The sequence below is a fragment of the Heloderma suspectum genome, chromosome 4 (genome assembly GCF_057233095.1).
Source record: "Heloderma suspectum isolate Gila_16-S chromosome 4, 16-S_ref, whole genome shotgun sequence".
Lineage (NCBI taxonomy): Eukaryota > Metazoa > Chordata > Lepidosauria > Squamata > Helodermatidae > Heloderma > Heloderma suspectum.
In genome coordinates, this window is record NC_139461.1 from 234066549 (window position 1) to 234082070 (window position 15522).

The 15522-nt window shown below is 43.5% G+C and overlaps 1 protein-coding gene across 5 annotated transcripts; it reads left to right on the top strand.

Moving 5' to 3' along the window:
- Positions 1–1679: 1679 nt before the first annotated feature.
- Positions 1680–14590, top strand: IPP (intracisternal A particle-promoted polypeptide). 5 transcript variants are annotated; one of them, XM_084852643.1, is made up of 10 exons: positions 1703–1814; positions 2723–2897; positions 2987–3331; positions 5224–5655; positions 6511–6666; positions 6913–7080; positions 8951–9088; positions 9794–9916; positions 10533–10753; positions 13659–14590. In XM_084852643.1, exons 3-10 carry the CDS (start codon positions 3040–3042, stop codon positions 13881–13883), a joined length of 1755 nt encoding a protein of 584 aa, XP_084708769.1. In that variant the 5' UTR covers positions 1703–1814; positions 2723–2897; positions 2987–3039; the 3' UTR covers positions 13884–14590. The 5 variants fall into 5 exon arrangements, with proteins under 5 accessions (XP_084708773.1, XP_084708769.1, XP_084708772.1 ...); XM_084852646.1 differs by having other exon boundaries at positions 1707–1814; positions 2987–3165; XM_084852644.1 differs by having other exon boundaries at positions 1759–1868.
- The last annotated feature ends 932 nt before the right edge of the window (positions 14591–15522 follow it).

A 15522-nucleotide genomic window follows, 5' to 3' on the forward strand; every position in this document is an offset into this window, starting at 1 on the left:
AAATACCGCTGGGGCTTGCTGTGTTGGGACAAGATGCGTATGTGCACTACCGGAACACGTAAAGTGTGCAGTCTTAGGTGGAGTTTATAGAATCAGTGCAAAGCCCGACATTGTGGATGTACAGTGCCCAATGCATTCCTCTTGCTTGGACTAGGCTTCCAGTAAATGTCAAAGAACAGTCGCTGGCAAGTTAGAACAATGTAGGTAAGGGGAGGGTTGGATCAGGTATAAAGGACTACATTACGTTCAGCAGGCTTACATCCAAAAACACATTTTCACACCTGCTGTGGGATACCTATATACTTCCCTTCAAAAATTGCAGAAGGCATTACTTGGAACCCATGTTCTGTGGAAGGCCTTCTTAACTGAGGGAAGCTCAGAGTATGACACCATTTGTGCCCTTCTATAATCTTCCCTTATCTTATGGTGCAATCCTATGCATGTTTAGACAGAAAGAAGTCCCACAACTCCCAGCATTCCCCAGCCAGCCATCCTGGGAGGTGTAGGACATTTTTCTGTTCAAACATGCATATTATTATTTACATTTCTATACTGCCCTATAGCTTACACTTTCTGGGTGGTTTACAGAAGTTAAAACATTAAAATACAATATACAAAGTTTAAAATCCATTTACATAAAAGCACACAGACCATATACACGAACAGCAATTAGAGCAAAGGATTGCTCTCTTAAACCCCTATTATTTATAACCATATCAAAGTAATTCAAAGCACTCACTATCTTTTCAAAGTAGCAGTGGCCAAATAGTCTACCCATATTTTCTCCAAAAGATGTTTCTGGTGATCGCCTGAATAATGTTGACTAATATGAGCTCTCTAATGACATTATGTAACAGACTGCATACCTCAAAGACCACGTCCCCAACCAGTCATATTTTGGAACCAGCAGCTACAGCTATGAGGTGAAGTCGATGAGTGAGGGCTCCTTCCCACTGAGGTTTTAGCCTGTGATTGAGATTGCTCCGTCACGGAAGTTTGCGGGCTCCCTACATGACGCCATGATCATTCAAGGCGTCTCCTGCACTAAATGCCCTTTGTTCTGTTTTTAAATAGATCGCAGATAATGAGCTATCAAATTACACTGCTATGTTCCGCTTGAATTTCCACCATGAAAAGAGTAAAAGCGGCAAGAAGAGGAGCGAGATCAACGAAAGACAACAGAGGACTCAGATACGAGGAGGAGGAGGGGGGAAAGGAAGCGCGTGTAAAGGGAGTTAGCTGTGATCCTACATTTAAAACGGAAGCAGAAAGCCCCGTTTTAAATGCAGGACTGTAAGCTGGTGTGGAGATGCCCAGAGAGCAAAAGCTGCTTGGGCAAGGTGCCCACAAACTGTTCCTGTGTCCTTTACAGACAGGCCTAAAGCGGCCTAGGCTGAAGAGAGCAACTCAACAAGTATTCAAGAAAATTAAAAACGGTAAGATGAGAGACTTCAACCCGCTGGCAGTGTGGCATTCATGTCACCAGCAGCAGCCGCCGCCGCCCGCCCTCGAACAACTACTAATAACCCAGTCCCACCCGGGCCCTCAAGCCTCGTGAGGAAAGGTTTTATACTACTTCGAGTTTTATACTACTACTCCCTCGTTCCCGCCCAGTAGCGCTCCCCTTCCTTCCCTTGGCTGAGGCTGACTGAAAAACAGCACAGGCCCCGCCGGCCAGTGTTTGCCCGGCCTCCTGTCACGTGCGCGCTCTGCTCGGCGGCGCCTGCTATACTCCGCCGCCGCCGCCGCCGCCTCCGCCTCCTCAGGGGCTCCGTCCATCCCCTCTTCTTCCACCGTTTGCCGCGCCTCCAGCGGTAGGTAGAAATGCTTTGAAATTCCCCGGGGGCGGCTGTTCGCTTGCTTCCGAGGTACCTGAGGATTGGGGTTGTCTTGCTTGCGTGGTGTTTTTTTAAGCGCCTCTCTCATCGCCATTGCTCGGTGCAGCCGGGTTCTGCAGCCGCCGCGTCTCGGCTGTTTGTTTAACCTGCAGCCTCGAAAATCGACCGGAACGCGCGGCCAGGAACTGCTGCGGCCTGGCCCCGTTCTGGAGGGAGGCTTGAGCCCCCCCTTTTTTTTTTTTAATTCAAAGACATGTTTTGAAAAATGTCCGGGGTTTTAGGTATGCTGCCCTGTCTGCCTCTTCCTCTCCTGACCTCTTATTCCCATTTTGAAGATCGTGTGTGTAGGGGGGAGGGGCGTGGGCGCAAATTAGTATCTCCCTACTATTTTCCCTGAAGTAAAACAGATAAAATGAACCGTAATTGTATTTTCAGGCTTTTCTAGTATCTCAACAGAGATGGTAAATGCTGCTCTGTGTTATTGTCTCTCGTGCTACAATTAGGTTAGGGCTGCAACCCTATACATACATGAAATTGCCTCACTGAAGTCAGCTGGATGTCCAAGTGGTCAGAATTGGTCTGAAAAATTGGCAGCGACACCTTGCAGTTGAAAAGTCTGAAATAAGGGACATTTGCAATTACCTAGAGGATGAGCTATGATGTGAAACACAAATCTTTAAAAGGGCATTGGGTAGCTTACCTAAGAGTATGCCTGTGTGTTAGGAGTAAGTCACTGCATTTGTTTTCTGTGAAAGAATTAGCAGTCTTTTTTCCCTGCTATAACTCTTTTCTCTGTCAGCTAAGTTATTTGTTTAAAAATCCTTATACTGGGTAATCAGGATATTACAAAATGTACCAATACTTAGAACATGTTTTTCAAACAGGGCTACCAAGACGATAATGAGGTGGTAACTGGATAGTGGTTGGAAAATCCTGAAGAAAATGTAATCACCACCCACCTTTTCCTATAACTTTCTCTGCTGTGAAATCAGACTGGGATTACTGCCATATTGAAATCTGAGTTGATGGTATCTGGAAGTGTTTTTAGTTAAATTAAAGGTAGGGAGAGTTATTTTAACTCATATTATGCTCAGCACTGACTCCTTAATCAGATCTGTAACTTTCAAAGTGTTTCTTGTCCTTCCTAGGTCACCTTTGGGGGCGATGGGTGTCAGTCACTCACTTTCTCTGTGAACCTAACATGGCTTGTGTGCCTGGTCCCAGCACAAGTGAGTTTCCATTCTTAGCAGACAGGCATGCTCGTCTCGTATTGGCTCAGATCAACAAGATGAGATGTGGGCAGCAGTTCTGTGATGTGCAGCTCCAGGTTGGTGAGGAAGTATTTAAAGTCCACCGACTTGTCTTGGCTGCAAGTAGTCCTTATTTTACAGCTCTGTTTGCGGGAGGGATGCAAGAGTCTACAAAGGATGTTGTGCGGATCCTGGGTGTGGATGCTGACATCTTTCAGATCCTCCTGGACTTTATTTACACAGGTAGACTAATTCCTTGTTATGCTTTGTGGCAATGCCTTAATAACATGGTAGCTTGTGAATCAAATGTCTTGATTCAGTTAGTACTTGCTGTTTTACATCTTATCACTGACTATTTCACAGACATCCCTGCCCCGCTGCCTTTATGTCAGAGGGTTGACATTAGTAAACAAATGAGAGTTACCCAACACTACATTGAATAGACACATTTTTCCATCCTTTTTGTGTATTCCTGCTATCAGTCCCTATGTGAACAAAGTGAGTGTTGTTAATGATGGAATTAGAAGCACACTTATCTGGCAGTAAGTGCTACTGAAGTCAGTAGGACTACCATCCAAATAAACATAATTGGGGTTAAGTCTGGTTTTACTGTACAATTACTGTATTAAGTGGTTTTGTCTAGTTTTTCCCTGTTGCTTCTAGAGTGAATTCTCTCTCTTAATGGTACTTCCAAACAGCTTACTATATTGGCTGCTGGAATGGGGATTAAGGGCGCAATCCTATGGGGATAGGCGGCTGCCTCCAAACTCAGAGGCAACTGCCTATCAAATGCAGGGCAGGCAAAGTGCGGAGGGGATCGTCCCTTACGTGCTTCTCCTGCCCTGCATTTGTGACTAGACAGCCAATTTTGACTGTCTAACCGCGGGAAGGCAGAGCGGGGGAGGAGGCTGCCAGACAACACATAGGATGTGACATATTGGCATTTCCGCCTTCCCTGCCCCAGAACTCCCTGTTTTGGCCACTCCAGGCTCCTCTTCCAAGCGTGGGGCCATTTCGCACTGCCTGTGGGGCAGCGCGGAAGTGAGGGAGGTCGATTCTCCAGGAACCAACCTCGGAGTGCGGGCTCCAAGGTTGGTTCCTGGAAACCCACATATCCTATGGCCATCTAGCCACTGACAAGCAGCCATAGGATTGCTCCCTAAGTGTGCATTTTTGGTTAAAATATGGGCTGTATTTTCTTATCCCCTTATTTGTTCAATTTATTTATAAATTCTCTATTAACTAACTTGATGTTTAAGTTCTGAATTGAAAGTTTCTTCATAAGTTTATTGACGTTTATTGTAGTATTTTTATGGTTATATAATTTTTCATAGTGACTTTGATATTTTATTTGGTAGTATTGTATTCTGTATGATAAAGTTGTTAGCCACATTGTGCTTCCTTTTGGAGGTAAAAGCGGGATATAAATAAATGGTAATTATAGTTTTGTCTCCTTGCTGAACAAAATTATGCTAGAAGATGCTGTAGCTGTGGGGAATGCAGAATTCCCCCTCCTGTACAGGACTTGTCTTGTTCTCACGAATCATATGTGAGGGGGTAAATCTGAGTCTAGACTGCACTACTTCAAAGTTCAAATGGGAGACTCACATGACTGAAAGCTCTTCTGTACATAAATAATTCCCTGTGCTTTGACAGCCAACGTGTCTGAGAGAAGGGTTCTCGTCTAGCTTTCTCTCTGACGTGTTAATTTTCTATGTGCAGTTATTTGGGGAGGAATATGGAGGAGCATTCAAACTTATGAGCTCCTATCTGCAGTCTGAAGACACAATTAAGACATAGATTTACTGCTTAGCTGCAACTCCTGAATATACAAACAGAACTAGTTAGTGGTATGCTAGTGTAACATTGGCTGTTTTATTGTCAGTTTTCTGTGGAGAAAACGTTGATCTATGCCATTTGATTAAGGAGATGTGAAAAAGTATGCCTACATTTACCATATCCTAATCAATTCATTATTTTAATTCCTGTGGGTTCCCCTAAAGATACTGGTAATGCAACAATCATGTATGTCTATATGCTTCAAGGGACAGTCACAATTTTTGTGGACAAAACATATGCTATCATGTTGGCAAGATTTCATACCAGATGAAAATCTGTCTCCCTTGTTCATTCAGGCATAGTCAGCATTGGCGAGAGTAATGTCCAGGAGTTAATTGTGGCAGCAGACATGTTCCAGCTCACAGAAGTGGTGGATCTTTGCTGTGAATTTCTAAAGGGGCAGATTGATCCTACGAACTGCATTGAACTCTTTCAGTTCTCTGAGCAAATTGCCTGTCATGATCTGCTAGATTTCACAGAGAATTATATCCATGCCCACTTCCTAGACATCCAGAATGGGGAGGAATTCCTGGCCCTGACAAAAGACCAGCTTATTAAGATCTTGCGAAGTGAGGAGCTGAGCATAGAAGATGAGTACCAGGTGTTCACTGCTGCAATGCAATGGATTCTAAAGGATCTGGGAAGAAGAAAAAAACATGTTGTGGAAATACTGGATACAGTTAGATTTCCTTTGCTACCCCCACAAAGACTCTTGAAGTACATTGAAGGTAACTGAGTGTACGGTAGTATGTGAATTTGTACTTTTGATACTTTCACATCACTCAGTGACCCAACGTGGTCTCTGTGGACTGATTTTGTGTAGCAGCTATAAACACAGGTACCCTATCAGAGGTGCATTACCTTGTACTAGCTGTTAGTATAATGGATTCACCGTTATATTAAAGCACTGCCACATTGGAACCCTTGATAATGCTGTAATTATTTGGAGTTTTACAGCTGTGAGTAAAAATGCCCTGCAATATGATGCAGAGTGTGGTGGGATTTCACTTTTTACAGGCAGAGAAGCACTGGATATATTCCCATCTGGAGGAAAACATGAAATACAGTCTGGTAATGAGGAGAGGTAAGGCAGGTGAATTCAGGAGGATGGGATGGTCATGAGTAACTAACTTCTTATGTGAATACTGATAGGTGAGAAAGTGTGGGTTATGTACGACGATCCAGATTATGGCTCATTATATAGTTTCTAACTTTCTATGGCCCTGCTAATTTTTACAAAGGTCATTAATGAGATCTCCAACTGCGTAAATATGACCGTAGAAGTCTGGGAAATATTTTTTCCTGCAGACTCAACAAAATCTGAGTCTAGATATTTCCCAGAAGGGTTGCAATTTTTTTTAACTTTGTGTTGGCTTTTAATGGTTGGGGTAAGAGAGCAGGAGGAAAGTGATATGTATTTTAGTAAATGCATTTATTGAGTTTTTAAAAATATGTACTGTTTTTTTGGATGGAGACAAGCTACAAAACCAGCCAATCAATGAAAATGTAATCTCTCAAACTCACACACCTGGTTTATTTGTAGATCGGCCATTACTAAATATTTCAATTTTTTTCTTCCCAAGGTGTTCCTGATTTCAGTCTTCGAGTGGCCCTTCAAACCCTCTTAAAAGAATACTGTGAAGTGTGTAAATCTCCCAAAGAGAGCAAGGTTAGCAGTTTCCTGCAGGCAGCTAAGGCACGTCCCCGGAAGAAAGCCAGGAAGTACCTTTATGCAGTAGGTACGGATCCTTGTTGGCAATAAGATGTCTGCAAAACCTGAAGTGCTAGGACAACCTTCCCCAACCTGGTGACCTCTAGATGATATGGACTGCAACTCCCAGTATTCCTGACCATTGGCCGTGCTGGCTGGGGCTGATGGGAGTTAAAATTCAAAATATCTGGAGGGCAGCAGGTTGGGGAAGGCTGTACTAGGGAAATGCCTGTGGAGCAGCTAATCATTCAGCCCGTCTCTGCTTCTTGAATAGGTGGATATACTCGCTTGCAGGGAGGCCGTTGGAGTGACAGCAGAGCTCTCAGTTGTGTGGAGCGTTTTGATACTTTCAGTCAGTACTGGACTACTGTGTCTTCCTTACACCAGGCTCGCAGTGGGTTGGGAGTTGCAGTGGTAGGAGGAATGGTTTATGCTATTGGAGGTAAGGATGAAGAACCTCTGGGGGAAAACAGGCTATTCCTTGGTGTACTTATGTATGTATTTTATTTATTATTTATTACTATTATTATTACCATTATTGTTACATTTATATCCCACCTTTTTTTGTCTTGCAAAGAATTCAAGGTGGCTTACATGATCCTCGCCTTCTCCATTTTATCCTCACAACAACCCTGTGAGGTAGGTTAGGCTGAGAGTCACTGACTGGCCCAAAGTCACCCAGTGAGCTTCATGGCCAAGTGGGGACTAGATCCCAGATTTCCAGAATCCCAGTCTAACACTCTGACCACTACACCACGCCGGTTCTCATATATGCATGTATGCATGCATATGCAAAGCTGTGTAACTTGCAGGAACTTTGTGTTTGACCAGTTGGTACTTTCAAACTCATGCTTTCCACTCATATTGCTACTAAACATCTGAGTACTTGTGTCCATCCAGTAACAACTGCTTTCTGTAGGTTTTAGGAAATATAGGAAGCTGCCTTATACTGAGTCAGACTGTTTGTCCATCTAGCTCAGTACTGTGTATTCTTACTTCCCATCACCTGCTACCTGCTCTTGGCGATGCCAGAGATTTGAACCTGGGACCATCTGCCTGCAAAACACTTTCATTTGGTACACCAAACCCTCATAAGAAGTATTGAGCCCGAAAGCAGAACTGTGCTGTATCTCAGTTACAATTGCTAAGGATGTGGTAAAACTCCTACCAGAAATGAAAACTGTATTTTGTATGTAGTGGTGGTGGAGGAACCCTGAGAATTCTAAGGGCTTATATACGTGGTTTGTTCTCCCTAGGCTTCTGCAGTTGTGTGATACGGAAAAAGTTTTCCAAATTCTTTGTTGTTGAAGCATTCCTCTTGAACTTCTTGGGTTGGCAGTATACTCAGCAAAAGGATCCACTGGCCACCACCAGCGAGCTCCTCTTGAGGTGTTGTTATCAAACCATAAGATTTCTGAGACAAGAACTAGAGTCAGAATTCTATTCATAGATCAAAATGATAGTAGAATTTAACCTGCAAATGCTCAACAGTTGTGATTTTTTTCTTACAGAAATAAAAAAAATTGGCCCGCATCTTTGGGAGTCCTTGATGCGTCCATGTTCTAAATGTTTCTTAAAGTTTGTGTGCTACATCAGCAGTGAGAAAAAGCCATTTACTATGGCTCTTGGCATCTAGTAACTTCCATGTTCTGACCGCTTTTAATGCCAGGGCTGTTTATAGCTGATGCGCTCAAACTGTGCAAAACGGAGAGTATAGTTCATGGGATCATAGAGCCGGAAAGTTCCCAAGGTCATCTAGTCCAATCCCTTGCCCAGAGCCTGGTCAGTTCACCCAGCAGTCCACTGCTGTGTTACTCCAGACAACATTTCACAAGCTGAGAGCAGGTGCATTGCAAAAGATGCTGACAGAGCAAATTGCCCTAGACAACTTAAATAAGAGAAGCAGACCACACATATTATGGGAAACAACTGCTGGAGCTTCGAAATGGCAGAAGTTGGCTTCCAAAAGACATTAGCTTCCTTTCTTTTTTAAAATAAGATTCTATCCCGCATCATTGCAGAGATTATTGGAGCTGGAAGTTGAGTGATTTCTGTCTTTCCCTAGGGCTCCTATTAGTCATCATCATGCCATTACTGTGGTAGCTTGTAGCCCTTCAGTGTTAGCTTTAGTTATAAAAAAAAAAAAATTCTGAGAACCTACTTAGAGATTATGCGCTAGGTCTGGCAACTTGTAAGCTATACTAAGACTTTCAAATTGATGAGCTGTTATTCTACCATTACTTGAGCATTGTCTTGAATAAGTATTATACAAAAGATATTTAACTTCTCTGTGTTCTTTCCTCTTTTCCAAGGTGAAAAAGACTCCATGATTTTCGACTGTACGGAACGCTATGATCCAATTACTAAGCAGTGGGCAGCTGTAGCTTCCATGAACCATCCTCGCTGTGGACTAGGAGTGTGTGCCTCTTATGGGACCATCTATGCGTTTGGCAAGTCCTTTGACTACTGAATCAATACGTCCCTTAAGCTAGGAGCAGTATTTCATTAGTGTTGAGTACCCCTGAGAATAGGAATATCACCAGAATATGTATGATGACAACTACCTAATAGGTTCTCTTAGGTATCCTTTTGGCAATAGCCAAACAGAAGTGTTTTCTTACAATAAAACCAAGGACAGCAATACTTGCTGATGACTTATCTGAGAACTCCCTCACTGCCAGGTTGCTCATTCTATGATTTCTTTTGCCAGATAGCCTGCAGGGGATTAAGTTCTTAAATTATGGCTGTACAGCACCTAGTATATTTAGGTCCTTAAAAAATAAATTACAGTACTGATAAAACACTTCCCAGGAAAATAAAAAGGAGTACAGCCATAAAAAGTGTTCTGGCCACTATTTAGATGGTTTAGGGCACAACTGGGGAATGCTGGGAGTTGCAGGACTTTTTTCTAGTTAGCTGGTTGGGTAATGGTTGGGACTTTTTTGTAGGACTTCTTTTCTGTCTAAACATGCATAGGATTGTGCCTTTAGTTAATGAAACCATACTTCTGGAGTCTAATATTCTAAACTCCTTCATTCTCTTGCTTACCTTAGACAGCCTTTTTAACCCAGCCACACATGTGGTTGCTTCAAGGAGATAGTGAGCTGTTCACTCTTCATTGTATTCCTTACCTGCATTCTTACTCTGGTTTGCAGGAGGCTGGGTTGGAGCAGAGATTGGCAGCTCGATTGAACGTTTTGATCCCGATGAGAATAGTTGGGAAGTGGTGGGCAGCATGGCTGTACCACGCTACAATTTTGGGTGCTGTGAAATGCAAGGTGAGCGGGCTTGAACATTTGGATAATTGTCACTCCTGGGTATTTATGTTACAGACAATATTAAATAGATGCTCATTATGATGACACAACCACGTTCCATGCAGAAATCGATATAATAGTATTGCGTGCACCATCTGGCATAAGTATTACAGTTCCCAGGTGCAAAACATTGTGCTATTCACACTGGTCCTATTCGCATGTCATGGCAGCCCTCTGTGGGTTAATTTATTAATGTGGGTTAATTTATCCATGTGGGCTGTCATGTTGTGCTGGGCATCCGTGGATGCCATTTTTGCATGGCGTCTATGGGCATCTGGCTTGCCATGGTTTGTCGTGTCACGCGAACCCAGGCAGCAGGGGTTGTTTGAAGGTTAGACAACCCTCAAATAACCCTAAATCAAGCCAAGGGTTATTTAAGGGTTGTCTACCTGTCAAATAACCCTTGCTGCCTGGGTTCACACAACAACACAAACCATGGCAAGCTGAGCGCCATTATTAATTTTCTTGGGAATAACTGGGGTGTGGATTGCAGTCAGTACTGCATATTTCCTTTAAGTCCTTTTATCACCAACTGTAGTCAGGTGGCATGAGTTTAATAGAAAATCCTTGTTTCCAGGTTTAATTTATGTTGTTGGAGGCATTGGCAATGAAGGAATAGAACTGTGTTCTGTGGAAGTCTATAACCCAATATCTAAGCGCTGGTCTGCACTCCCTGAAATGGGCACCAGAAGGGCATACCTGGGTGTAGCTGCTCTGAATGACTGTATCTATGCTGTCGGAGGATGGAATGAGACTCAAGATGCTCTTCCAACTGTTGAGAAATACTCCTTTGAAGAGGTAGGATTCCCTAACAAGGCCTATTTGTTTTTGTTTATGCTGCTTTTTAGTAAAGTTTGTTTAGTTAACTGTAAATTTCTTTGAATCTACTGTCAAGGGTGCATAAGTTTATTCTCCCCAGTGTAGCTCAGTCTGCTTGTTGTATAAGGCTGTGTCTTGTGTACAGCCATACAGCTGGGGAAGTGAGTCAGCTGTGGATCTACACTCAGTCATTTTGGGACATGTAAAAACTTCCAAACTGAGTTCAGGAATAATCAGTTCTTCCTGTTTCCAGGAGAAGCTGACTATGCAGATTGCTGATTGGCTGGCTTTTGTGATAGTCATGATGCTATCTCCCTCTTATCCCTCCATCTGGCTGTGCAGAATGCTGATTGGTTGGTCTTTGTGGCAGCCATGTAGCCTCTTCACTTACCCACCCTTGCCCAGAGCACTATTTGAAGACTAAGAAACCCAGATTGGCTTCTAAACAAAGTACAGAATAAATGTTATGCTAGGCATCTTATGGGGTGTAGGGGAAGGGTGGGGAATTAAAAACAGCCAAAAGCCTGTCTGCAACATGAGATGGAGTAGAATGACTATCTATGCTGAAGTTCGATGTAGCAGTAGAGGAGCTAAGATGGGCATAGCAGAGCTCCCCCCAGCAGAAAAAACTCCTGGAGGGAGTGAAGTCTATATGTATCGTAAGCCTACCACTTTCCCAGTCCATGTCCTGTATCTGATAAAGTAGACTGATAACTACAAAATCTCATGTCTCTAAAGGGTGTTGCAGTCCTTTTATCTTCTTGCTGCTAAAAATTTTGACTACAACTGTGAATTGAAACATTAAAATGCCATAATGGCTAGCTTGAGATAGACATTTGCTATATTTTATTATTTATCAATGATCCTTTCTTACTCACAGGGCTATTTCCTACTTAGGATTTCCAGTAACAGGAATCCTCTTGAAAATCACTGCTGTTTTTCAGATTATAACAGAGGAAGGATCTACAGTGTGATGGTTTTTATTACATAGGTGACTTGAGCATTCTCAAGGTTTAGCCTTGAGAAGAGAAGACTGATGGGAGATATGATAGCGCTCTTCAAGTACTTGAAAGGTTGTCACAGAGAGGAAGGCCAGGATCTCTTCTCGATCATCCCAGAGTGCAGGACACGGAATAATGGGCTCAAGTTATAGGAAGCCAGATTCCAGCTGAACATCAGGAAAAACTTCCTGACTGTTAGAGCAATACGACAATGGAACCAATTACTTAGGGAGGTGGTGGGCTCTCCCACACTGGAGGCGTTCAAGATGAGGCTGGACAGCCATCTGTCGGGGATGCTCTGATTTGGATTCCTGCATTGAGCAGGGGGCTGGACTCAGTGGCCTTGTAGGCCCCTTCCAACCCTACTATTCTATGATTCTAAATCCACCAAGGCCTGATTAAAAACTCAGCATATGTTGCCAAATGCCTGAGAGAAAAGAAAGGTCTTAACCTGGCACCGAAAAAGATAATGTTGGTGCCAGGCAGGCCTTCTTGGGGAGATCATTCCATAATTGGGGTGCCACCAGTTCTGCTAACGCTGCACATTTAGTGGGTATGGAACACCATATAGGTAAGTTTTTCTTACATGCCCAACTCCACTTTCAAATCAGGCCTGAGAAGTGTTTAGCACTATGTTTCATAAGTTTCTGTGAATTCGGTCTTTTCAAAAGTCCATTCTTGCTACTGAGTGCCCTAACATGAGAAGTAGTAGCAGCTCTCTTATTCAGTCCAGTGGCCTTTGTAATGGCAGTGTTTGTAAGCTGCATGAAAAATGTTCACAGCAGGGATGTGGAACATCTAGCCTCCAGTCTACATCTGGCTCATAAAGCCTCCAAGCCCCACCCCCAGGAAGAATCCCAACTGTTGCCTCCAATCTGAGAGCTGAGATTGGAGATAAGAGCTGGGATGCACGCAGCATCAGCTGGAGCAGCTCCTCTTCCTAGCACTGTCTGAGTCCTTTTATGTATCTCCTGAAGCCAGGGACTTGGCTGACCCTGGGAGGAGTGGCCACTCTTCCCAGTACTAGCCCCAAACCCTTTCTCCTTGTTGAGAGGTATGCGACTCTGTGCCTCTTCCAGGCCAGAGAAAGACAAAATAGGAGGGGCAGGATGACATCAGTGGGTGTGGCCAGGTGCACTGATGTTTTCTGGCCTGTGGAGTGCCTGGTGAGGGCAATTCCCCCCCCCCCCCGTATTCTGCACCCCTGTGCTACAGTAAGCTGCATTGACTGGAGTCGATCTGTCATAAATAAGGAGCACAGTGGACTTCCTTGCAAGGTTGTTCTAAGTACTATCCATGATATAATATTTAGATGGTTTTGATATACAAACAGTGGATTGGAAACAGAGTTGATCCTCCGCAAACATTAGGGCTCCCTATGTTGGTGGAAAGAAAGCCTCCTCGCTGGAGGAAGAGGGCAGGGTGGCAGTTTTCCTAGATTCGCCCTTCCTCCTGGGGGCTGCAGTGCCAGCTTAGAGTTTTGGATGGTCCCCCAACTCTCCAGAGCACAATTTCAAGTGTTTAGGGGGCTACAGGAGGGAGGGGAAATTGGAGAAAATCTTCCCCCCATATTCTGCCTCTGACATCATCTAGTTCCAGTGTTCTGCTCCAATCAGTTCTGGATTATATAAACGTTGGTCTTGTCTATTCCATCTCCAATTTTTACTTTGAATTCATTAATTTGAATTGCAACCCTTTGTTTCTATACTTGGTTGCCAATGTAAATTTGAATGTCACTCCATTAGTAAGAAAGCACTGGTCAATTCAGCACAGCTCTTCCTACAGAAAATCTTATATCTGCTAATGGTAGATTTAAAGCTCTTCTCGGGAGAGGTCCATACTGCATAGACAACATTTTTTTTTGTACTTGTTTTAATCATCAGGAGAAATGGGTAGAAGTTGCTTCAATGAAGGCCCCAAGAGCCGGAGTATGCGTTGTAGCTGTGAATGGCCTCCTTTATGCCACAGGAGGCAGAACTGCTAGCTATGATTCAGCTGCCCCAGTAACTTCAGATTCTGTGGAGGTTTATAACCCACATATGGATACGTGGACTGAAATTGCTAACATGATCACCAGCCGCTGTGAGGGAGGTGTAGCAGTGCTTTGAAGAATCCTGTTCTTGTTCAAAACTCAACAAAAACTGGAGCATGAATTAAGTGTTCAAGAGACGGTGAGGATTTGGGTACTTTCTAAGAAGAAGTGTCTCCAGTTAGAAGAGGGATAGACTTCCAAAATAAGTACAAATGTTTGTTGCAGTTATTGCTGGCTATACTGAAGTCTTTATGCTTCTTGGTGGAGCTCACTAGAGTTCCTGGACGATTCTGGCATTAGAAACTGTTTGACTTTTGGCAACTACCTTCGACGCATGGGAAATCCCTGCTGTTTGTCATCTGCTAGGGCAATGGTGGAGAACCCCTGGCCTTCCAGATGTTGCACTACACCTCCCATATGACTCAGCCAGCATGGCCAGTGGTCAGGGATGATGGGAGTTGTAGTCCATAGATATCTGGAAGGCTGCAGGTTTCCCACTCCTGTGCTAGGAGATAATTAGAATGAGGTTGTGCTTACTTTCTTTGAAATGGAGAAAAGTTAACCTAACCACATCACATTTTAAGAGGGATCCTAAGCAGCAGGATTTTATTCTCACAAAAATCCAGTAAGCTGTTTCTTGAAGAGCAAGCTTCCTCCTTCCACTGCATAAATTATTTTACTTGGAAAGGGGCAACAAAATGACAATGGAGTTACTACTCAGAAACCTATGTGGGAATTTTGTTTTAGTTGCTGAATGCTTTTAGAAATAAACAGAAGGTAAGAGTGAGTCTTTAATTCAAACTTGCTTTCACAGATACACAAGATGAGGAGAGGGACGGCTTCCATCTCACACCTTTTGTTCTTTCCCCTTCAGGATTCATCACAACTTTTTCTAATGCCTTCACTGCTGAAATACAGTAACTTGCTACCACGTGGGTAGCAAGAACCTGCCATTTACTTTGGGCAGCCTTTTTGTTCCACCTCAAAATGTTTAACAAACATCTGGTTTGGGTTAAATCATCCCAAAGGGATGAAGATGAAAATCTGAGTGCCCAAATGTAGAAGGGGAGAAAATAGGCCAGGAGCACATGGTAGAATGTAATAGCCAATCAAAAGGGCCAATATCCCATAGCAAAAGATGCACACACCAGAGGCATCTGGGAAAGGATACTGTGTATAGATGTTTCTATGCAAATACTAGAAGCCCCCATGCCAAAATGGGAGAGTTGGAGTGCTTGATTTTGAAGGAAAACCTGGATATAGTGGGCATTACAGAAACCTGGTGGAGCGGAGAGAACCAGTGGAATACGGTCATCTCTGGATATAAACACTATAAGAAAGACAGGTAAGGGCGTACTGGGGGACGTGTTGCCCTGTAGGTCAAAGAGGGCATAGTGTCCAGCGGACTAGAACACTTAAAAGAGATAGGCTGTTCCACAGAAGCTCTGTGGGTGACAATACCGGGCCCCAAAACTAATTTAGTGCTAGGAACATGCTATTGTCCCCTAGACCAGAATGCTCAGAGTGACCTTGAGATGGAAAGCAAAATCAGGGAGGCCTCCAAACAAGGAAGTGTAATAATGGGTGACTTCAATTATCCCCACATGGATTGGATGAATGCATGTTCCAACCATGAGAAAGAAGTTAAATTTCTAGATGCTCTAAATGATTGTGCCCTAGAACAGTTGGTCATGGAACCGACCAGGGGGGAAGTG

Coding starts and splice junctions, on each gene's coding strand:
- IPP (XM_084852647.1), top strand. CDS start 3,040: ATGGCTTGTGTGCCTGGTCCCAGCACAAGTGAGTTTCCATTCTTAGCA. Junction 5,656..6,510: donor ACTCTTGAAGTACATTGAAG/GTAACTGAGTGT, acceptor TTTCTTCCCAAG/GTGTTCCTGATTTCAGTCTT. Junction 6,667..6,912: donor GAAGTACCTTTATGCAGTAG/GTACGGATCCTT, acceptor CTTCTTGAATAG/GTGGATATACTCGCTTGCAG.